Consider the following 25,035-nt stretch of genomic DNA (forward strand, 5'->3'; position numbering starts at 1 on the left):
AAAGTAAAGGTATTGTGTCCATCTTCAACTAAAAAAAAAAAAAAAAACCCTATCAGTGGAGGGGCTGGTGTTGTGGCTCAATGGTAGAGTGCTTGTCTAGCATGTGTGAGGCACTGGGTTCGATAATCAGCACTACATATAAACAAATGAATAAAATAAAGGTCCATCAGTATCTGAAAATAAATTTTAAAAAATCAGTGGAATCATACAAGTTATAATATTTTGTACTTGGCTTTTTTCATTTAGCACAGTGTTTTCAAGGTTCACCCTGCTATAGCATGTGTAAGTGTATCACTTTTTAGTATCCAGTAGTATTCCTTTGCATGGACATACCATAATTTGTTCACTCATTCGTCATTTTTAGAATTTAAATTAGAATTTAGATTAAATTGAATTTAGATTGAATTCCCTAAAAACGGGTTCCATGTTTTGCCTGTCTTAATGTTACTGTAAACATGCATATATAAAACTATGCACATATTTTCATTTCTTTTGGGTAGATGCTGAGGAGTAGAATTGGCGGGTCATATGTAATTGTGTATGTAACTTTTCATTAGAAATGATTAAGGTATTGGCTGCACCATTATGCTCCCACTAACAATGTATGAAGGTTCCAGTTTATTCATGTCTTCTCCCATATTTGGTATTTGTAGAGTTTTTGATTATAGCCATTCTAGTCATTTTATGTGACCAAAAGGAAGATGCTCACAATACACCAACAGCATGTTACAAAATAGTAGTTTTAATATAATCATAGACATGAATTACACCACTGGAAGGCTATATGCTGTTACTAAGAGAAATTTTTAAAGGATTTCAAGGATTATGAGGGGTTTTTAAAGCTATTGGTGTTGTGAAGCATTGCAAATATATGGAAAAGCACACAAAATCTAAATGCATACCTTAATGACTTATCACTTGGAAAACAGCCATATAGCTACCACTCTGATAAAGTTATGTAATATACCACTTCCTTCTATTTTTTTAAAATTAATTTGTTCTAATTTGTTATACATGACAATAGAATATATTTCAATTCATATTACACATATAGAGCACAATTTTTCATGTCTCTGTGTGCACAAAGTAGAGTCACACCATTCATGTCTTTATACATGTACTTAAGGCAATGATGTCCATCTCATTCCTACCCCCACGCCCCCTCCCTTCTCCTGCCTCCCCTTTGCCCTATCTAAAGTTCCTCCAATGGAACTCCCACGCTCCACCTCCCATCCCCATTAGGGATCAGAATCCACTTATCAGTGAAAACATTCAGCCTTTGGTTTTTGGGGATTGGCTTTCTTCACTTTCATGATGTTCTACAACTCCATCCATTTACCATTTCTTTGCTTTTCTTTATAGTTGTATCACTTCAGTATGCATCCTAACCATTTTAATAATTTTGCCTGTTTTTCAAAATGGGAACCATGTGGTAGGCATTCAGGTGTGGACTGGTTTTTTCACTTGATAGTGTTTATGACACTCAGATTATGATTTTTAAAATATTTACTTATGTCATGCTGGGAATTGAACTTGGGGCATAGTGCATGTTAGCCTAGCACTCTACCAACTGTGCTATTTCCACAGTCTAAGATTATGATTTTTAATACTGCGTAGATATTCAGTACTTTTAGATATGTCTGTCATGAGCATGATTATTTTGAAATAAGAATACAATAAAAATACTTCATTAAAAAGTTGTCAAGTGGGCTGGGGTTATGGCTCAGCGGTAGCGCCCTTGCCTGGCATGCATGAGGCACTGGGTTCAAGTCTCAGCACCACATATAAATTAATAAATAAAGGTCAATCAACAAATATTTAAAAAAAAGTTGTCAAGCAATAGAGGATTAATTAATTCTAGTACATACAGATACTTTAGTACTTAGGATATATTACAGTAATCCATTCTTTATAATACTTACCGAGAGTTAAAACAGGAGAGAATTAAGGAATATGTCAATCTCCAACTTCTTGGAACCAGTTTGGATGGACAAATCCAAGAAGTGGGGTCAGAGTGCCTGGGCATTGATGTTCCCAGTAGTGTCATTGACAACAGGAATAAGGAAAATCGGGAGGCCACTGGCATGTGAAGCAATGGGGGCTTCTTAAGTAAATTCCATAATTCAACATGGAAATCCTCAAAAATGTTTTAATAACAGGAAATCCTCATTATATGCTAAGTAAGAAAAAAGGATGCAAAAGAATGTACAGACATGTATATTGTATATCCTCATTTATGTGACTGTACATGGCCTGTGTTTTTGTTTCTTACCTGCCTCCACACATACACATGTAAAACTTTGGAAAGCAGGACTTCCAAATGTTGTCTCTTGTAAATACTTTTTTTCCTACAACTTCTTTTGTGTTCCAATCTTTCAGCAGTGAAGAGATGCCACATACAAACAATGCTCTATTGGGGGAAAAGTGTGTATTTTATGGGCTTTATTATTTTATTTTATTTACCTTTTTATTTAAAGGTACCCTTTCCATGTGCCCAGGAGTGGAGGAATGTGCACCAGGACTCCACAAATGTCATTAACTTGAAGCCAGCTATTTATAAAATGAAAAGAATGTAACTCTCAGGGGAAAAGAAAAGACCCGAAGACATCCTCATTTTCAGAGGCAGCATTTAAATGCAACATGGTGGCATGCCTGTGTGCACAAGGGCACACAGCTGCCATGTGCTCAAAAACATGGTCCCTCTAGGAATTGCTGGTCAGTGAGGGGAAGATGTGTAAATATGTGGATCACAAAACATGCTGACAGTTGATGTCATAGCTGGGGTGTGAGGGGATTGGCTATAGGACCACTGAGGCAGGGTCAGGGGATGCAGGTCATCATTGACTTGGAATCATTCTATCAGACTTTTACTGAGTTGGATAAATCATTGGATTTATCAGGAACCAATTTGAGAGAGAACTGACTATTTAACAAACCCAACAGTATGTCTTCTGGCATTTAATTTTTTAAGAGTTAAAACCACATTGGACAGATGAAAGTTTTTCCATTCAATTTCCATGCTTTCATTGTGTTCAAACAAATATGGAAATGGTGTGTTAGTCAGTTTTTATTTTGCTGTGACAAACAGAAAAAAATGAAAATAACAATACAGAGGAGGAAAAGTTTATTTTGGCTCACAGTTTCAGAGGTTCAGTCCATGGTCGGCCAACTCCATATCTCTGGGCCCAAGATGAAGTAGAACATCATGACAGAAGGGCATTACAGAGGAAAGTAAGTAGCTCAGAACACAAAGACTGGGAAGCAGAGAGGGGGTTCTACTCATCAAGGACAAAATATAAACCCTAAATGCACATCCCAAGTGATCCTCTACCTCCAGCCACGCCCTACCTGTCTATAGTTACCACCCAGTTAATCCATATTAATGGCTCAATCCACTGATTAGATCACAAAATTCATAATCTAATCGTTAACCTCTGAACATTCTTGCATTGTCTCACCCATGAGCTTTTGGGGGACACCTCATATATAAACCATAACAGATGGACTTTCCCAAAGAGGGGAGTCAGCCCTACGGGTGGACTCTCTTGAATGTTCTGCTATTGCTTATCTCTATTTCTCCCCCAACCAAGTGACTTCCCTTGGGATTTGTTCTGATATCATTAATAGTAGCTCCGTGTCTTCTGACCTTGAGAGACTTCACTGCTGAGTACTGTCATCCCAGGGCAAATCCACAACTCACCAGTGAGAAAACAAGGCCAATATGTACATTTATGGACTAATGCAGTTGTGGAGACTTGAGTCCAAACCCTATATTCTCAAGGTACTATTAATCAAGGATTTCAAATGATTCTATTTCCAGCTACATCTTCCATTACCACCTCTGATACCTAGGCAATGACTTGGGTAGGCCAGATGGTTACTAGGTTTACCATCTCAACCTAGGCTTTTCATTGGAAAGCTGGGAATAATGTTGACTTTTAAAACTTGATTTTTTTTTTTAAGAAAAAAAGTTTAAACTTATTTAAAGGTTGCAAAATAGACCTGAGAATTCTTATTAATCTTTACCCAGCTATTCCCCAAATAGAGATCTTAACATTAAGATGTTAAGTAACCATGATACCATTACCAAAACCTGGATGGTAAATTGTTGTGATACAGGTTGAATTCCATCACTCTCCCCTCTTTTGTTTAGTTGAGGACCCAATACAGAATCCCACCTTATGTTTGCTTGGTCTCAATATTCTTAAAGTTTGCTAGTTATTTTGTAAAATGCCCACCAGTTTTTTTATTTGCCAGATGTTTCTTTATGACCGAAATGAACATTAGCATTTTTGTTAAGACAGGCCAGGACGGACATGTGTCCTTCCCAGTGCATCATATCCAGGGTCCATGATTCTATGTCTTATTGTTGGTGATGGTCTCATGGCCAAGGAGGTGCCTGCTGATTTCTCCATTACAAATTTATCTTTCTTTGCATCTTATCTTCCTCTTGTAATTAATAACTGTCTTGGGGGAATTATTATTATTATTTTAATATTTATTTTTTAGTTTTCGGCGGACACAACATCTTTGTTTGTATGTGGTGCTGAGGATCGAACCCGGGCCGCACGCATGCCAGGCGAGAGTGCGCTACCGCTTGAGCCACATCCCCAGCCCCGCTGGGGGAATTATTTTGACATTAGCAAATCCCTTCTTCTCTTTTACAAACTAACTTTAGCATTCATTGATGAATCTTTCCTAAAACAATTATTACTGCAGTATTCTTTTTTCATAATACTTGGGATCAGATCCAGGGCCTCATGCATACTAGGCAAGTGCTCTACCACTGAACTTCTCCAGCCCTTTTTATTTTGAGACAGGGTCTTGCTAAGTTGCCCAGACTGGCCTTAAACTTGCTACCCTCCTGCCTCAGCCTCCCAATTGTTGTGATTTTCTGTTTCTAGGCCTTACATTTATCATTCCTTCTGTAAGAAAGAATCATCATTTGTCTCCCTTTTAGTTGTTGATGTCAGTATGAACTTATGGCTATTTATTTTCTTCTCCAGGTTAAAATTCAGTGCTACCATTGTTTATTCTATCTCTTGACTTGTGTCAGCTTTGGCCAGTGGGAGATTTTCCCATGTTTGCTCCTGTGTATGTATATATTTTAGATACACTTTTTTATTGGTCAATTACAGTTATTATACATAATTGTAGAATTGTTACATATTTGTACATGCAGACAATAGAACAATTTAATTTGGCCACTTTGATTCCCTAAACCTTCCCTTTCCCTCTTTCTTTCCTCAAGTCCCTTTACTCTAGTTTACCAGTCTCCGTTCTATTTTCATGAGATGGGCATAGCTGTATTCTTTCTGGAGCACTTCTTTACTTTCCAGTATCACAGGTTAATGCTTGTAATTTCCTGTGACTTGACAGAGGAAGGAATCATTATTCTTTTAAAGAGTCCCGGTTCCTTTTGCTGGAGAACAACAGGACCCAATTGAATTGTGTCGACATGCTAAACAGGGCTGACTGGTGTTAGTTTCACAGGGTTCCAGGGGCTTATAAACCAAATGCCTTAGTTTGACTAACATCCACTAGGAAAATGGCTCATCAAGCTGACTGGCACTGGGGATTTAACTAAGCTTTAACTGTGCTTCTTGGACTTCCGGCCTAACACCCATCCACCTGACATCTCCACTTGATTGTCGAATAGGTATTGCACACTTAATAGGCCCTAACAAACTCCACGGCTCTCTCTGGGCCTCATCTCTTTCAAACAGCTTCTTCTTAATTGGGCTTTTCCTCACTTGTCTTTCAGAAATGGCACTTCCTAAGACAGTGCTCCCCACTCCCTCCCTGCTTCACTTTGTCACCACCCCAGATGTATGGATTTGTTTCCTTCCTTCCTTCCTTGTTTCTGGTCTTCCTCATTCTTACCTGTTTACTCATCACTGTGCAGCAATCTATAGACATTGCTTGGTGCAGAGAAAGCGTGGGTGAATGGATGTAGGAATGGTGGACTTCCTAGATGCAGCAGCGGCTCCTGATTCCCTCTAGTGAGAGTAGCATGGCAGGCACTGGCCACAGAGAATGACTACCTGCCTGCTGGCACTAGGCCTCCTTCATGGTGATGCCCAGTTGCTTCCTTTTCCCTGCCTTCTTCCTTGAAAACTGCAGACACACCAGAGTGGGGTGAGTCCCTTTGCTTCACACCTGTTCCATACTGTTTGTATTTCTCACAAGAACTTACATGTCAGCATTAGTGGTTGAACTGTGTCCCCTAAAAAGATACGTCAAAGTCATAGTCCCTAGGCAATCAGAATGTGAGTGTACTTGGAGATGGGGTCTTTACAATAGTAATGATGTTGAAATGGGGTCATTAAGGAGGACCTCAATAAAACACAGCTGGCGTCCTTAAGAGATGTAGAAAGGGAAACATTTGTGGAAATCTATTATGTTATGTGCACGTACCTCCCTGGGCACTGGGAAGCATCGAGGAGCAGCTCACATGTCCCACTCAAGGAAGATTCGTCCTGGAAGGAGATTCTTTTAAGTGAAAAATGGAGATCAAACAGGCATTACAAGCCAAGTACTAACACAAGCTACAGGAGAGAGGAGATGGAGACAGGATGCACAGGTGGGACAGGAGAAGTTCTCAGAGGGAACGCTGTCCTAACCAAACCAAAAGGAAGAGTCCAAGTGTTAGATATGGGATGGAGGGAGACCACTGTATGCTTGGGACATGCCCTGAAGGGCAAGGTCAAAACTGACAGTTAATCCATAAGGCAGAGAGTTGCAGGTGTGGGATGAAAAAAGGGGGAGGCAGGAACAGACATTGCAGCCATCTGTATATTCTTGTGTGTGTGTGTGTGTGAGAGAGAGAGAGAGAGAGAGAGAGGGAAATATATTTCTGTTATCAGAAATCCCTTCTAATAGAATGATCCTGACAGGTACCATGTTTTATAGCCATCATTCTCTTTGGCCAGATAATCCTGAACAAATTATTTTGAAGGGACAATTTAACTGGCACATCATTGGGGATCTGAGAGTGAGGCTGAGTGGGTTTCAGACTGTGCATTAGCATTTCTTTTGTGATGATGCTAGAAGCTGCCTTGAGTGGTGGGGGCTGCCAGGAAGCATTTAAATGTGCAAGGTCATTGAACTGGTTGTTCAAAGAGGGAGATTCAAGTGTGTGGAAGCCAGGGACTTCGATGCCGCCTCAGTTGGCACATGCATAGAAGTTGGAGAATGTTTGAGGGAAAGGAAAATCGGTTCATAAATTAAAGCTGTGGGCTCCCTCTGAAGTTCCAGGACCAGGAGGGGAGGGCAGAGAGGTAGGAAGGAGTCCACTGGTGTTGTTCAAACACCATTAAAAAAGTCACTTTGTGCTCAACTCAAATCAGCAGCAGCTACAGATCTGTTCTGCATTCCAGCCCCAGTCCTCCTTCAGAAAAGCCAAAGGAGGATGAGTGCATTCAGACAGTTTCCTCAGGAGAGTCAGGGAGTGGGTGGCTAAGGTGTTTCACAAGGCAGTGATGAAAGCAACACCCCCTGCATGCAGGTGGAGCAGGACAGGGAGGACTGTAGAGATCCTACCATGTCCCGCTAGCCTAGGAGAGAGATCCAAGTTCAAAATGCAAAGTCTAGTTTCTACTGAACACATCTCTTTCACATCCTAATAAAGTCGTCAAACCACAAGCTGAACCATCATAAATCACAATCCTAACTCAGAGATCATGTGTACGGATAATAGAATATCATTTCTACTTACAGCCTAAGAAAGGAAGAATATTCTGACACATGGACGAACCGGGAGGACATTGTACTAAGTGAAACAGCAGTCACAGAAGATCATCAAATGATTCCACCTAAATGAGGCGCCTGAAGGACTCACATCCATAGAGACGGGAAGTAGGATGTGGTTACCCTGGGTCAGGGCAGGAAGGAATGGGCAGATGGCATTTAATGGGAATACAGTTTCGTTTGGGGAAGGACAGAAAGTTCTAGAGATGAATGGTGGTAACAGTTGCACAACAATGTAAATGTACTTCATGACACTGAACCATACCCTTAAAAATGGTCCAAGTGGTGAATGTTATGTTGTGTATATTTCTCTCTCTCTCTCACACACACACACACACACAAAGAATATACAATAAAGGACAAATCTGTACTAACCAGCGGCATACTCTTCAATTGAACTGGAAGCTCAGGATGATGATCAGTGACTCGGGCCAGCAGGATAAGGATGAGGCTCCTCTTAGGTCCCTCCTGGCTATTCGTGCTGGCTTGTTGGTCCAGGTAGCAATGGGGTCCCATCCACACCATGGATAAGGAGGTCCAAGACCTTCTGTTCCACCTTCTGTTGTCACATTCTACCACCTATTGTCTCACCTTCCAAGTTCTCACTCGATAGTTCACGAATGGCAGGGTAGCTGCCATCACTCTATGGATCCGGGTGCCGTCTTTGTGTTTTTTTTTTTTTGTCTTCATCATGGGTCCTTGTGATCGGTTAGCCTTCATGGGGGTGGGTATGTGTATTAATGGATCACAGGAGTCTACTTCCAAGACGATCTGACTGAAATGTCTCCCATCACTTTCTTGTGCCTCTTGCCCAGAATTGTTTCTAACAGGCTTGAAGGTAATGTCATTTTTATTTTTTAAATTATTTTGTGGTTTTGGGATTGAACCCAAAGACTCTCTACCATTAAGCTACATCCCCAGTTCCCACCCACCCCCGCCCTTTGAAAAAATTTTAAGAAGGATGTCGATGGCTGCCAAGGCTGGCCTGGAACTTGAGATCCTTCACCTCAGCCTCCTGAGTCACTGAGATTATAGGCATGCCCACAGTACTCAGCAGTAAGGCCATCTATTTGAAGGCAATGGCAGCAGAGTGAAGTGACACATGCCTGTAATCCCAACATCTTGGAGACTGAGGTGGAGGATTGCAAGGTCAAGGCCAGCCCTGGCAATTAATGAGACTCCCCATCTCAAAAAATCAAAAGGGGCTGGGGGCCAAGTTCAGTGGTAGAGTGCCCCTGGGCACAATCCCCCCCCCCCATCACAATAAGTAATATGAAAAGGCAATGATGAGTGGCATCTATATGTCAAAGCCCACCAACACCACATCAGGAAACATACTGTTCAACTCATGGGAAACAATCTCCTTCTGGTTTGGGTCTTGAATCATAGGCCTGTTTGAAACATGTCCACATGGGTAAGACATGAATACATGGAAAAGACATGAATACATGGAAGGAGAGCCCTAATTGGTGAGAAATAGACTTCTAAGATTGGAGATGGCTTCAAGTGAAGTTTCTGTAGGAAACACAGCTGTGAAGTAGGCAAAGTACATCAGCAAGGCAGGACTGAATGTTAAACAGAAGTCAAAATTCCATGAGAATGCTTTGTTCACAGTATTTCTACGATAAGGAATTTATCCCAAGCAAATGATCAGAACTCTGTATGAAGATATGAGACAAATTATAACTAGGACAAAAAGGGGAAAAATCCTTTTAGATACACTTAGAATATAAGTCCAATAAGCCATATTATGCCCTTAAAAAAGGCAAGTCATTATACTGAACTATCAAGAAAATCACTCCAAATGTTGCTATGTAAAAAAGCAGATTGCAAAAACATGTGGCCAGCCTATGTCTGATTTCTTAAAAAGTAAAAAGCAAAAGGGAGAAATGTGGGGGGAAGCATGAGAAGAAGGGAAGATTGTGTGGATATGTTACCTCTCGCAGCAGGATGGTTAAATTAAGGATGCTGAGATGGGGTGTTATCTTGGATTTTCTGAGTGGGCTCCCTGACACCATAAGCATTGTTTTAAGAGGGAAGTAGGAGGGTCTCCTGGTGGAAGAGATGAGACAATGGAAACAGTTGGAGAGAATTAAGATGCTAAGCGGCAAACTTGGTAAGTGTAGGAAGAAGCCATGGGAAAGGAATGGGGTAGTCTCTGGAAGCTGGAAACAAACAAATTGTTTCAGAGTCTCAAAGGACAGCCCTGCCAACACCTTGACTTTAGCTCAGTAAGGCTGATGTCAGACTTGACAGACTTCTGATCTTGAGAATGGTAATAAATTAATGTTTTAAAACACTAAGTTTATAGCAATTTGTTACAGCAGTCACAGGAAACTAATTCAGTGCCGGTTTCTGGCTGAGGTGGTAAGCAACTCTGCCTGCTCTTTGTTGTCCTGCAATGTTTATTTTTCTGTAACAACTATTGAGAAACAACTCAAGACTCATGAATTCACCTCCAGGGTCTAAACCACTATCTGTGGTTTCAGGAAGCCACTAATGGGCTGAGGGTGGTGATTTGGAAAGTATCCCCTACAGAAAATGGGGTACTACTCAAATCACAGCTTGGACAGCACTTCTCTAACTGGTTCCAAGCACAGCAACACACTAATGTCAAAGCAGGACATGTCCAATCAGAGAGGAAACAGGGGCTCAAAGATGCTAGGACACCTGCTCATGTCGATGCAACTTAAGTAGTGACACAGGTGGCTTTGCTCCAGAGAAACTGTCTTTGTGGCTTTGGATGCTTTGGTGCCACTCCATAGGATGTGCTTTGGTTACTGGAAAGTCAGCAGGTGTGACATGACCAAAGCCATAACAAGCACGTTCATGACTGGGCTTGTTCTGTTATGTACCTGCCAAGGCCATGCCCAGGCCTGATTGCTGGTACCAGGAGGAAGAGGAGAGGTCCGTGGTGTAGAGCCCAGCTTGGATCAGTCACTGATCTACAAACATGTGAGCTAAGTCAATACTGTGCACTCTACACTGTTGAGATTTCATAGTACTTGTTACACACCAGTATTGATGCAAGAGCTAATTGATAGAACCTGTGTTTCACACTTTTTCTGACTACAACAGATTAGCCTTAACCAGATAGGCAAGATACAAGCATACAGTCAATACTAAAGTTTACTCAAATGGCTTAAGAATCTGATACATGGTGAAGATATAAGAATGTGTGTGTTTTTTTTCTTTTGATGGTGGGGATTGATCTTGACATGACTCCCATGTGCTCTACAAATGAGCTACACCCCAATACTCTGATGTTTTTAAAAAATCTGCAACATAGGTAAATCAAAGACATGCTCCATTCACTCAAAGAGACATTATTTATTTGGTTAAAATCAAGCAAGATGATCTGTTGATAGAAAGTGTCAAGCATGAAATCTGCACACATTTGCCACTGTGGACTGCTGGACACAAGCCGCAGACAACACCCCTGACCAAAAGAAAGCTTGCTACACAGAGCGTCCCACAGCTGTGCTACGACAGAGGGTGAGGATCAGCCACCACCTACGAATGCCCAGGGCCAATCAATAGCACCAGATTGTTTTTATATGTAAGAACATCACTATATACAAGATATGTACACCGCTCACTGGAATCTTTGGGTCCCCGCTAACCAGACATTTAAGAGGCAAACAGGGTTACAGATGAGAAAGTTGTGATTATGTGTGCTTTACCAAAAGGATACTAGAGCACTATGTATTGCTACGTAGAAGAAAGTCCTAAAAAAGACACAAAAGGGCTGGGTGCAGACACACACATTTGATTCTTCACATTTTACACACGTATCATTAAAATGATCACAATACTGTATGTGAGGGGAAAGGATCACAGGTAAAAAGCTTTGTCTAAATTAAAAATACAACATTCTAAAATCACTTGAGGGGGTCTATGGACAGTCAGCTTCGGCTTGTCTGCCCTGACTGACATCCACAGCAAGGGGCCACCAGGTGGGAAGGGGCAAGATGCCACAGAACAATGGCAGGGCGGGGACGTTTCAAGTTAGAAGTAGCTGAATTCGACAGGAACAAACACTTCTGAAGAGGCCTTCAGCCTTTGGGCATGTGTAGGATGCCGCAAAGGCAAGGTTTATTGCCTGCATCGTGGAAGCTTGCCAGTTTGGACTCTGCTGTACAGAATGCATTATGGCATCAACACAGTGCCTCTGGAGCCCAGCTCAGCAATTCTGGCTCAGGAAGTGTGGATTCAGGTTCTTTAAGACATGCGCGTGTGTGCATGAGCACATACGTGTGGGTGTGTGAATATGTGTTTTGGGAAGGCTATGGTCACTGATGACAGAGGAACTCCCGCACCTGCTAGAAATTTCTTTTAAGGGATTAAGGGGAAATTAAGATTCAAAGGATCCTTTGATAAAATAAATGCTCTAATATCCCCTAAACATCAAGTCATCCGAGGGACTTGCTTACCATTAACCATGCATCTAGTCCAGTGAAGATGTTCTGAGGAAACACACCAGATCTACAATTACTACATAAAATAAGTAAGTAATAAGCAAACCACCAGCGACTGAGAATCTTTTCAATGTGCTTATCTGCCATGCACATATCCTCTTTGGTGAAGTGTGTGCCCAAGTCTTTCGCCCACTTTTTAAATTGGGCCGTTTTTTTTTCCCCCTACCATTGGGTTTGGGGAGTTCTTTGTACATTCTGGATACAAATCCTTTGTCAGAGACATGGTTTGCAAGTGTTTTCTCCCAGTCTATGACTTGTCAATTGGGAATCCAGGCATGAGTATTGTTTTAATGAGTAAGACTCTCTTTACAACCAAGACATAGGGCACAGAATCTTTAAACACTGTGGCAGAAAAAGATCAAGTGTGGGAATAGACAGTCCACAGAACCTCTGAAAAACCAGAGGAAGAAGTCTTCCAGTATAAGGAATGCAGCCCTCAGGCAACAACAGACTTGGAGGACAAAAGAGAAAACAAGCCAATTATCATTAATGATCATATGCACACAAAGTTAATGTTCTGGGTGGAAAAGTCATTTAAAAATATTCCATAGGTTTTTGGGAAACTAACAAGAACATTATTACTGGACATACTTTTAACCACGTAATTTTACTTGGCTGGAAAACATTATACTGATGTCAGTGAGAACTACAGGTATTTGTTCTGTGTGTGGGTGTGTTTTAAAGCATGCATGCGATTTAAGTGGCAATTTTAATCTTCGAATGAATGCACCCAACATGTAGGTTGTTCATTTCACAGCTGGTTTTTAACCATTAGGAAACCTTTCACCTTTCCCATACATTAATAAATTATCAGCATCATCAACATCATCATGAATTTTGCTGGGTCAGGTAACATCATCAGATGATAGAGACAACAAATGACCACACTGTTGGATGAGCAAGGACAAAACACAGCAGCCCGTGTCCGGGTGAGTCACAAGAGAAGTGCGCCAGGATCTCCCCTCTCAGGCACCCCCAGGACATGCTTGGTGACTTCCCAGAGCTGGTTTGGCATCTGAGGACAGGAGGAACGAACGGCAGGCCCACTGCTGAAAATGACCACGTGCATGTACCGCAGGCCCAGCCCACGTCCTCCATGGGACCTCGCCAGCCAGCAGAGCCCAGCTTCATGTGGAGTCATGCATGATACAAACTCTGCTCAGCATTCCAAAGCAAAATCAAAAAATTAAATAAACATCCCACACAAACACGGACATTATTGCTTTTCTACTAGCCACTGTGCTATACGGAGGAATCTCGCTCCGGGACATAAATACAGGCTGGGGTTTCCACTTGCATCCTTGGGAACGGAGCTTGAAGGATTTGTGTCTGACCTCTGCTGGGGACAGGTCTCTTATTTGCCTCTTTCGGGCTGCAGGCTGTCAAACAGGCACTTCAGCTGCTCTTCCCCGAGGTGTATTTTGTCTTCCAGCTCCCTCTGCTCAATGATGAGGGCCGACTTCATCTTCACAAAGTGCGCATAGTCTGCCAGGCTGTCCTCGCTGAGGTAGGCGGCCAGGATGTCAAACACGATGCGTTCGCGGCGGTCCAGGTTCTCTTTGAGTTCCTTGGCATCCTCATGCTGCTGGATGAGGACTCTCTGCTTCTCGAGCAGCGACTGCTGTTGAGGGACAGGGAGAGAAAGAAGTCTGTTGAGGGCCAGGACTAAGGCAGGGGTTCCAGCTAACCCCTTGAAAACCAGGCAGCTTTGGGGGGGGCTGGTCCCACAGCTGTCCATCAGATTATCCAATGGAATCCACACAGAAATGTTCGGGAAATGGGCAGCATGAGCCCTGAGGCTGTGGCAGGCTCTTGCCTCAGTCCTCTGGGGAGCGGCTTAGGGGTCCCTGTGGGTCTCCTGCCACTGTCTGCCTCATTCCTTCCTGTCTGCCTTGAACAGTCAACAGAAATCATGATGAGCAAAAGGGTAATCAGGTGACCAGAAACTCAGACTTCTGAGATGTTCATAAGGGGCAAACAAGTTGGGGATTCGGTGTCAAAGCCATCTCCTGACAACACTGTGGGCAATGTGGGGAAAGGGAAATGGCCTAAAGAAATTCCAGAGTGGGATTTCTAAACCTTGTGCCAGAGAGAGCCTGTGAGTGTACTGCCAGACAAGGACAAGGACTAAAAGAGGCCTTGGGATCAGTCCCCGTCACTTCCTACAAGGGCCCTCTTTTGGGAACCAGGAGACCCTGTTCCCAATACATGACACTCACAATCGCTCTCTCTGCTCACAGAACACAGCTAGCTTCCCTACCCCCTCCAAATTGAAGGAAAACTCAGAAAGGATGAGATGAACGTTTTCTCTGTCTTCATATTCAGGCTGGCAGACGCCAACGTTCACTTTCAAGGAGCAAGTTTCTTCCTTTCTTTTCTGGTGCTGGGGATGGACTCTGGGCCAAGCTCATGCAAGCCAGGCACAGGCTGTAGCATTGAGTGACACCCCCAGCCGGAGTTCCTGACTTTTACCTAAGCACCAGCATATCTGTTCTGTTGCTTTGCGCTGTTGCAGTGGGTGCTGAACAGTGGCCAAAGGAAAGAACACAAGGACACGGTGGCACTTTGCAAGGTGCCAAACACACAAAAAGTCAGTGAAGAGGAATTATCACAATAAACAGTGTCCCAAACCAGGAACTGCCCTCAGCATGCTACTCCTGAGGAATGCCCACAGCAACAAGCACTCACAGTGTCCTGCCAGCTTCAGTGGAACACCCGGGTCCTCGGGTGTGTGGAAGGAGGAGACGGTATATTTTCATGGAAAGAGACTAGGTCAGGCCAATTCATTCCAATCAAAAGGTAAACAGATGTTAATTGGTTCAAGGATTGCAGTTCAGGTTGTAAAAAATCAGCAGGCCTCATCAGTGCCTGGAAGCTACTGAGATGGACGGGGTGGTGGGCATTTTATTAATCATAAGGGTGATTATTTTAAAGGCCAACTGTGTGCAAACAATGAAATTAGATGCTTTTCTGATATTCATCCTATAAGGTAAAGCCAACAAGGTAGATATTATTCCCCTTATTTTGCATATAATATAATTAAAAGACCCAGTGAGAAATGTCCCCAGAGCAGCACACTTCAGGGCTGGGAGAAATGTTGGACAAGCCCTTTACTTCTTTCTAGACCTCTGGACACACTGGTGCTAAATCACAGCAGCAGCAATCATAAAACACCATCAACAGCTGAGTCAGGAGGAGAAAAATCTCCGCCCATGGACATGGGTTCCAAGGAGAGATTATTGTGAGTAATGATCAGAGGGAATAAATAAAAAGATGTCAAAGAGAGACAATGTTCTTTGGGAGGGCTCCCAGCAGCTCTGCAGCCCAGTGACAATGGCTCAATTCTTTGCACTCCTACCCCAATTCCCTTCATCTAACATTCTCTTTCCCTACATTAAAAGGAAAGAGAGGTGGGTGAGCACTGGATATTTCAATAGCATCTTGCACTGGGAGGTGGACAGGCCACATATAAACAGCGCTAGGCTTCAAAGAGCTGACTTTCCCAACACCCCAAGGACAGCCTTCCCACAAGACTGTCCTGTTCCCATTTCCCAGCTGGATGTGTCTATAGATACCCGGTCACCAGGAGACGGACTGTCATCCAAATTATTGAGGGCATTTTCCACCCGGGCCAGGCGGCCTGACAGCGAGAGCAGAAGGTTCACCACTTTGTCCAGGTCCCCGATGAACATCCGGAACTTGTCAAATTCATTGGGTTTGCACACATCTTTTGCGATGGCCTCCACCTCGTCACCAAGTGCATTGTTGGCCTGGATATCCTCCAGCAGGCTCTCCCGGGCTTCCCGGAGCACTTGCAGTTTGCGACTGATGCTGTCGATGAGTTCCTGCTATTGGGGCAAGGGTGGTATGGACATACTCATTAGCACTGCCCCAAGCCAGGTGCCCCTAGTTACTGCGACGGCAGCACATGCCACCTAGGTGGAATTCAGCAGAACTGAGTGAAAATCAATTTTCACGTTACCAAACAATGGAGGAATTTTATAAGATTAGAGGAAGGAGGAGGACTCCTGGCTAAATTACTGATATTTGATAAATATAAGTGAATACATAAAGTTACACAGATAAATAAATGAAAAGTAAAGCTTATTCTCATTCTGTTAATGTCCTATCGGACAATACTGGAGTTGTCCCAGTTATTCACAGTAGAAGCCATTCCAACCTGTATCTTTGCAAGGATTCACATAGTCCATGTGATACTTTATGCTTTGTCCTTTGGAGTTTTCCAAATTAAAGATTTACACACAAATTATTGAGTTTCATGTCTAGTACTAAAACCTAGGATTCAAAGTGCCCTCTGCATATAATCAGCAATTAAAAATTAAGACAAAGGGATGTCAGCGACTGTAAAGGGTTGTCTTTTAATATAACATATTGACTTTGACTTGAAATGGAAACAAATGACTATTTTTTTTATTATGGCAAAATATACATAAGACTTGCTATTTTTATTCCTGCCCCCTCCCTTTTCTTTTTAGTGCTGGAATATAACCCATGGCTTCATGAGGTGCCCCAGCCCTCATCTTAAGCAGTTTTAAAGTGTACATTAAGGACATTCACACTGCTGTGTAACCGTCACCAGTACCCACCTCCACAGCCCCTCCACCTTCCCCAGTGGAAACTATGTAAGTAGTAAACACTAACTCTAGATCCCAGCACCCACACCAACATCGAGCATTTTTTTAAAAAATCACAAAATGTGAAAGGTATGAGCAGGGATTGTATCCTCTAGGTTCAATCTGCCTTCTGTTGATCAGCATGTCTGGCCCTGCCACAGATTAAATGGTAAGCTGTTTTACAGCCAGCCAGTCTCAATGCTGATTAATCTGCACAATTCTCCTAAGAAGGACCACATGGAGTTTATAAATTTCTTTGGCTTTTCTAGGTCAGGATGTCAAGACATTTTCTCCTTACAATTAACAACAACAACCCACCCCCGCAAACCAAACAGATGAGTCTAGATTCATTTCTACCTTTTGCTCCCTCTCGTACTGGGGATTAAACCTGGGGCCTCATGCATGCTAGGCCCTTCTACATCCCAGCCCTTCTTTTATGTTGTGCTCACGTGTACATATGCACACACATTCTCCTGTGTGTCTGTTCACCAGACTATCTGCAGAGATTGTTTAAACCACATTCATTAAGCCAAGTGAAATATGCCAGACCCCCAAAAATCTGATATGCAGAAGCTGGACCAAAATAAGGAAAAAATAAAGTTGTGGGGTGGAGGGCCGTGGTGGTTTCCATGAAAATAGGAGAGAGATCAGTGGATTAGAGAAAGGGGATTGTAGGGTGGGGGAGAGGAGGAATGTGAAGAGGGAAGAAGAGTGGAATGAATCTGAACAAACTTTCCTATGTATATTTACAAATACACCACAGTGAATTTCATCTTCAAGTATATCTATGATGCATTAATTTAAAATATATATATAAATATAAGAAAGAACACTGAGAGTAGAGAAAAGGAAATGGGGAGAATGAAGGGGAGGGAAAGGGGAAATACCAGTGACTGAATTGAAGGAAATTGTATTCCATGCTTGTATAATTATGCCAAGATGAACCCTAATATTAAGTATAACTAAAATGAACTAATAAATTATTTAAAATGCACTTTCAAATCCCATAGTTGAGAAAATGCCATATTTTAGATACTGATCATTTGAGCGAAAAGCACAAAACAGAAAGTACAGAGAACTTTCCAGATTCTTACCTGATGCCAGTACTGACTTAAGTAACTAATTTCAGCCAATGGAGATACCTCAGACAGAAGAGGATCCTAGCCAGTGTTATATGTTTGTTTTGATGCAGGGGTGTGGCATGCTATGCAGTATTCTACCATTGAGCTACCTACCCCCAGCCCCTCAATAATTATTCAGTGCTATCAACTGAAGAATGAATGTGATGAAGATCTCACACCAGCACATGAAAACTGTCCTTCAAAACCCACCTCTACTGGACTGCCCTGAAACTGGGCACTCTGAAGAGAGTCTAAATGCCTTTATTGATTCTTTGATGTTTTATAGAAATTTTTATTTAAAAATATATTCCCTTTGTTAAAGGGCCATTAAAAGGTACAGATACCGGCTTCCAAGGATTCTGAGACAAGACCTGACTCAGGGTGGCACATAAATACAAAAAAACGGCTCTCAACATCAGGCAGGGTGCTGAGGTTTCACCACTGTGGAATGTGCTGCCCGACAAGCCCACCCACTTCTTTTCTGTAGCATGTGGCATTCCGGGAGGCCAGGATAAGACTATGTGGTAGCCAGGTACATGCTGCCTCTACCTCTCCATTGAGATGGGCCAAAGCTTGGGGGTTGGCTCCCAGGACACCTCTCTTTCTCCAACTGGCTTAGCCCCAGACACCCTCCTTTGGTTTCATTCCATGGACAAAGCAAGGCCTTTTCTTTCTGGGCTTTGCATTCACTTCCTTGTTTAAAAAGGAAGTTGTAAACCTCAGAGATTCGAAATTTAAACCACCTCCTGAAGAATGCCCATAAGGTGGGCAGAGTCCACCTAAGCTACCCCAGATGTAGAAACTTCTTAGCCCACCTAGCATGATGCTTCCTTATAGGCCACCAGAATCTCTCATATATTGTATCCCTGCTTAAGAGCTCCCACTCCCTCACACTTTCATATGTTGACAGAATTTGAAGGCCTGGTATGGGAAGGTAATTAGGGTTGGGGTCATGGGACTCCTATGATGGCATAAGTGGCTTTATAAGAGGAAGGGAGATCTGAGCTAGTGGCCTACACTGTCTTACATACAATGCTCTCCACCATGTTACAATGCAGCAAGAAGGCCTTTGTCAGGTGCCAGCACCCTGCTCTTGAACTTCCAGCCTCCAGAACCTTGAGCTAAAATCTCTATTCTTCATAAATTGTAGTTGGTGACATACTATTATAGCAATAGAAAATGGATCTCTCTCTCTCTCTCTCTCTCTCTCTCACACACACACACACACACACACACTCACATATAAAACGAGGCTGGCAGTGTGGCTTAATGGTAAAGCACTTGCTTAGCATGTTTGAAGCCCTGGGTTCTATCCCCAGCACTGCAAACATAGAGGACAACGTGCAATTGGGGTTTTGCTATTTTCCCTTATTAAGCAGCTATAGAGCAGGTAGTCAATCAAATCCTGATGTACACTATGCTCACTGGTAGACATACCTCTACTGGTGTATGCTCTGTGAACAAGCATGACATCATGAATGTGTGAGTGCTGGACACAGGGGAAAAAGAGCGTAGCAGTAGCCTGTCAAATCAAGGAAAAAAAATAGGACCGCAGAATTGCTGACAGCACAGAGAGCTGTGATTTATATAGCATGTACAATGGCCAAACATATGTTTATTCAACTGAAAATCTAAGTTGGCTTTGACCTCACAGTAACTCACTCAGTCCCAAAGCAGTCATTTCTGGTGAAGAAGGATCCCAACTCAGAGCAGAGGGACAGAGTGGCACCCAGATGGAGATGGGTGGCATCCAGGCATGCACTTACAAAATCCATTACATCCTGTCTAAGACCCTGAACCCAGGGTCTTAGACAGCCTAATGTAGGTAGTCCTCTATATTAGGCTAGAATTAAATTGAAATGGTTCAGAATGTGTGGTTTTACTTGTATGTCTTGCAGTTTTTATGGTGATGGGGATTAAATATTATAACATTCTACCAATGAGCTATGTCCCCAGGCTTTTTTATTTTTTGGAAACAGGGTTTTACTAAATTGCCCAGGTTAGCTGTGAACTTGTGATCCCCTGCCTCAGCCTCCTGAGTAGCTAGGATTACAGCATGCACCCAAGCCTGGCTGACTTTTCTTATTTTATGAGAAACAACTGAAAAAGTTTCCGGTTCTTTTTTTTTTTTTAAGAGGAGATTCTGTAATCAGAATAAAGCAATGTTATCCTGAGCCAGAGTAACACCTCTAAAAGCCCCAAGTCCAAAACTCTCACTTTCCATTTCCCTATTTAACTCCTCGAACCAAAAAACTATTGCTTCCTAAAGTGAAAATAGTGCCCTTCATAATATATCTATCATGATTAAAATCAGTCAGTAATTTTTTAAAAATTAATTTTTAGTTGTAGTTGGACACAATTCCTTTATTTTACTCATTTATTTTATGTGGTGCTGAGGATCGAACCCAGGGCCTCGCACGTGCTAGGTGAGCACTCTACCACTGAGCTATATCCCCAGCCCAGTAATATTTTTTAAATCACTAATGACATAGACTCTGAACATAATTGTTTATAAAGGTCTTGTTTTAAAAAACAAATCAGTAATTTTTTTATACAAATTCCTTCCATTATGCTGGGTCCTCAGCTTGCATTAAAAGTACCGATCCCCCCCCCTACCCCAATACTGGTTACCTCCTTTTCTTACCCCAGTACTGATAATTATAGCAAACTCAAGGCCCTTAAAATAAACACCACATGCTGCCCTCTGAGCCTAGTTTTATTTGACAATGCCATAGTCTCTTTATGCTAAATATAACAGGTAATTACTCTAATGTCACATGTCTAGCTACTGATACATGTGAAGGTTTAAAGCTGACATTATAGCAGTGACATTGGCATTGATACAACTCTGTCCCTACAGTGACTGTCATGATTGTCTACAAATCGAGTACTATTTGTACCTCATCTCCAAGCTGACCCCTTGTCCACGAAGCTCCAGCCCCTGGCCTCTTCTGCTTCTTCAAAAACTTGTTCCCAAGCTTGCCTGCTGTAGGACCTCTGCACCCACCAAATCCCCTTCTGCCTCTATTAGACATCCCAGAGTTTGCCCCTGATGTCAGTCTGGTTCTCTCATTACAGTAACCCCCTCATTACAACCTCCTCTAGGTCACACTCATGTGTCTCTATGCCATGACATAGTGAGTCAAGGATGTACAAACTTTCTGTCAGGGAACAGAAAATATTATTTTAGACTCTGCAGGCTATTAGATTACTGTTGTAATCAGTCAATTTTGCCATCCTATGAAAGCCACCATCGACCCTGTGTAAATGAATGGATGTGGCTTTGTGAATAAAACTTTATTTACATAAGCAGGTGGTGGGCCAGGTTTGCTATGCCTGTATCATATATTTATCTTTGTGGTGGCTGTTCATCTCTCCCATGAGATGAGCAGAAGTATTTTGTCTTCTCTGAACTCTCAAGGGCCTGGGTGAATTCTTAGGAGTTGAACACCTGATGGCTTTTGGCTGACAAGGTACTTTCTGATCCAATGTTTGATTTACTTATGACCAAACACTGAGTTACAGATATTTGAAATTGATATTCAAGGAAGACAGGTGACTCACTGATGGTCAGACAATTAGGTCCCCTGGATTTTAATTGTGGTAGAAGGAACTATTTAACTTAAAATTAAAGAAATTGTTATCCACTTTACCTAATTTGACATTGACTCCTATTAGAAAAAGATGGCAGAAAGACTCTTACAAAAAGATGAGAACAAAGAATTCATCATAAAGGGCTTTCTAAAGTTGTCCCACATTTCCTTGTCCTGCATGAAAGCTAAACACAAATGCCCTCAGAAATGCGGTGTAGAGTTTCTGCTAGAGTAGAAAAGTGTGGTCCCAACACCTCCTGCCTGCCTGTTTCCCTCAGCACATTTCGTTTTTTGTGAGACAGGCTGGCCTTGAATTCCTGGGCTCAAGCCATCCTCCTATCTCAGCCTCCAGGGCAAACTGGGCTCCAGATGCCTGCCACCACACCCAGCTTAAAGTATAGTTATATTTTGGAATTCCTCTTTCCTACCTTCTTCACTGACAGGTCATGGTCCAAGTCACTCCCCGAGTACTCCTCAGGCTCCTGCTGCTCCTGCAGGTCCTTCATCTTGATCAGCAGCTCCGCCTTGGGGGCTGATGTGCTGTAATAGGTGGAATTGGTGGCCAGAGACACGGAGGCAGGCACACTGGGCTCTTCCTTCCTGGGTAAGGAGGTCAGAACTTCAATTAACTGCAACCAGATGTACAGACATGTCCCTGGGTTGTGACAAATATAAGTCGGCACTAACAGAAAGACACCAGCCAGGGAGATGAGGTAGCCAAAGAGGAGGAAAAAAGGTAGTGATGAGGTTAAAACTAAAACAAAACTCCTCACCAAATAGATGCTTAGTCTATGGAACACCATTGGTTTTTTTTTTCTTTTTTTTTTTTTTTGTGTGTGTGTGTGAGTGATTTTATATACATATGAGAGAGAGAGAGAGAGAGAGAGAGAGAGAAAATGCGTGCATGTGCGTGTACTTACGCACATGCTTCCTGGTACCAGGAACTAAACCCAGGGTCTTACACATGCTAGCTTTTACCACGGAGCTATACCCTGAGCCCCTAGTAAACTGAAATGCTTAAAAAAAAATCTCTAAGGAATGAAAGAGCTGTTCAATATCCATCCCATCCTCAGCCAAGAAGCAATTGTGATGTGCTTCAGAAAGATAGAAAGTCAGACAGACAGACAGCATACAGGTTAAACAGAAAAAAATAGTTGATAGGTCAATAGAAGATAGGAATAAAGGGAGGGAGGGAGAGGGAGAGAGAGAGAGAGAAGACAAAACAGATGGACAGATGGCCTCTCATACTAAGGCAGGGTTTCTCAGCCTCAGTACTAAGGGCATGTGGGTTGACAGCAGCATGCCTGGTCTCTTCTCACTAGATGACAGGAGCACTCCCCTCTCCAGCATGATAGCCAAACATGTCTCCAGAGATTGCCAAGTGCCCTCGGGGGCACACAATGGCCTCTACTGAGAATCTGTCTTAGGGGAAAGGAAACCTGTGCTCATTGTCATATCATGCCAGCCTCAAGCCAAGGAGCTCAGCAGCTACCGCTTGTATTATCATGCCTATGCCAGGCCCCAAAGTCACCACGCCCGGGGAGAGTGCTTTAAACTTCTGCCTTTTCTACTGGGATGCTCTCCAAAGTGGTAAGCAATGGAAACCATTATGAAAATCTGTGCCCCAAAGACCGGAATCACAAGCAGATGTGGCCCTCCTCCCTTTTTAAGCCAAAGAAGCTCTGGGCAGAATCATGCACCCGCTGGAAAGTGACATCCACTCACTTCTCCTCCGTGGTTCTGGGAGAGGGGATCTTGGGGAGCAGCTTCCTCCGCTGCTGTGCTTCCTCTAGGAGATGTTCATCTTTGGGGAATATTCCCTCCATTAGGTCCATGGTGGTTTTGATTTTCACGCTGGGATCCAGGATATCAGCCAGGGATTTATCCTTTCCCACGATCTCCCTGGCCAGCTCCTCCGACTTCAGGTCTTCAATGGTCTTCTCTTTAGTCTTCATGTAGCTGAGCCCAGGAGGGGAGGCACAGACATTCTTTGCAGGTGGTATGGGGGTGCTGGAGGGCTGGGGCTCCAGAGAATGGGCTTTGTGTGGGGCCTCAGTCTCAGCGCCATGGCGGGTATACACGCAGAAGCGGGAGTAGCACTGTTCGGATGTGCTCAGGGTCTTGATCTGATCTCTCTCCAGACCACTGGGCAGCACAGGCAGCTCAGCTGGGCGCGCCAGGCTCTGGCGGCTCTCCTTTTCAGGCTGGCTCTCCGAGTGCACGATCTTGATGGGCACCATCTTCACGGTGGTGTTGTTGTCCATCACCCGCTCGATTCTGGAAAGAGAAGAGTTGTCCTCTGAAATCCTTGCAATAGATGGACTCCAACCTAGGACTTAGACTGGTGGGTCCCTTCCCAACAGGGAACCTGATTAAATCCCTGATCAACCACCCACCTGTAAGGAGCTGCCAGATCATATGTCCTAGATAAGACAGAGGTGGTTGAGAGGTTTTCGTCATGGGGTCTCTAGACCCTGAACAGTCTAATTAAAACTGTCAGCCACGCACCTATAGGCATTTGAGGGGATCTTCTTGGGTTTGTTGAGGAATATGAGGTCTGTTTAATGTTCATTTGTTTTTATTCCAATGATAGTGCAAACTTTAATAAGCCCTGCTTGGTTAAACTTACAGCAAATAGGCATTTTTCACAGAATCATTATGAGTGCTTCAGGTCAGGGTTTCTCAGTGCAGATTGGCACACACCTGCTTGAGAATGTCCTCAGGGCCCCTTGGAGTCCGCACTGGGCACTTCTGCCCATGGGTCCCACTTCAAAGATTCTACAAGTGCATTCCACCCTCCACCGAACACCTCAGGCTACCTTTTGCATAGATTTTCAAATGACTGTGATGATCATCTCAGCAATAAACAGTGAACTTGCTACCCAACAAGGGGCACACGTTTCCTTAAAAAAGGGGGTGGTGAGGTGGGAAGGGCCTGGTAAAAGGAGCCAGGGAGGCTCCAACAGCACCCAAAGAGAGAGAATGGGAAGAAGACTCCTGGCCAACACCACAGGGCCTCACCCAGGACAACAAATGCTTGCTGCTCTCAGAGGTACCGAGCTGGGCCATGTTCATGGAGACTGTGCCCAAAAGGCTATGGGAGCCTAAGTGTTTTGAAAGAACACTCTGGGGAAAGAGAGCCATCTACTGGTGCCAGGAGGAAAAAACCTAGCCAAACTTCCACAACTCAAACTCGGATGTGTTTTGTTTTAAAATTTTATTTATTTGTTTTGAGTACAGAGGATGGTACCCAGGCCCTTGAGACAAGGGCTCTACCCAGCCCTTCTGATTCATTTTTTGCTAAGCTGCCCAGGCTGGCCTCCTGAGTTGCTGAAATTACAGGTCTGTACCACTGTACCACCATACCTGACTGCTTAGCTTTTATCTATCTATCTATTATGTGGTGCTGAGGATCGAACCCAGGGTCTCACACCTGTGAGACAAGTGCTCTACCACTGAG

At 43.2% G+C, this 25,035-nt stretch overlaps 1 protein-coding gene across 3 annotated transcripts in view; it reads right to left on the minus strand.

Moving 5' to 3' along the window:
• Nucleotides 1-11,059: 11,059 nt before the first annotated feature.
• The window catches only part of Shroom2 (shroom family member 2), a 131,903-nt gene continuing 117,927 nt past the window's right edge, over nt 11,060-25,035 (minus strand). For 2 of the 3 annotated variants that reach the window (XM_046464242.2, XM_046464244.2), the window contains exons 7-10: nt 23,301-23,852; nt 22,004-22,175; nt 15,803-16,075; nt 11,060-13,848 (exon numbers count right to left, since the gene is read on the minus strand). In XM_046464242.2, coding sequence (XP_046320198.1) covers nt 13,582-13,848; nt 15,803-16,075; nt 22,004-22,175; nt 23,301-23,852 — 1,264 coding nt within the window. In that variant the 3' untranslated portion in view covers nt 11,060-13,581. The remainder of the gene's footprint in view (nt 13,849-15,802; nt 16,076-22,003; nt 22,176-23,300; nt 23,853-25,035) is intronic. The other variant, XM_046464243.2, reaches the window with a different exon arrangement.

The sequence above is a fragment of the Marmota monax genome, unplaced genomic scaffold, assembly GCF_021218885.2.
Source record: "Marmota monax isolate L192 unplaced genomic scaffold, Marmota_monax_Labrador192_F-V1.1 WCK01_AAM20220418_F8-fsc00260, whole genome shotgun sequence".
In the NCBI taxonomy this organism is placed as follows: domain Eukaryota; kingdom Metazoa; phylum Chordata; class Mammalia; order Rodentia; family Sciuridae; genus Marmota; species Marmota monax.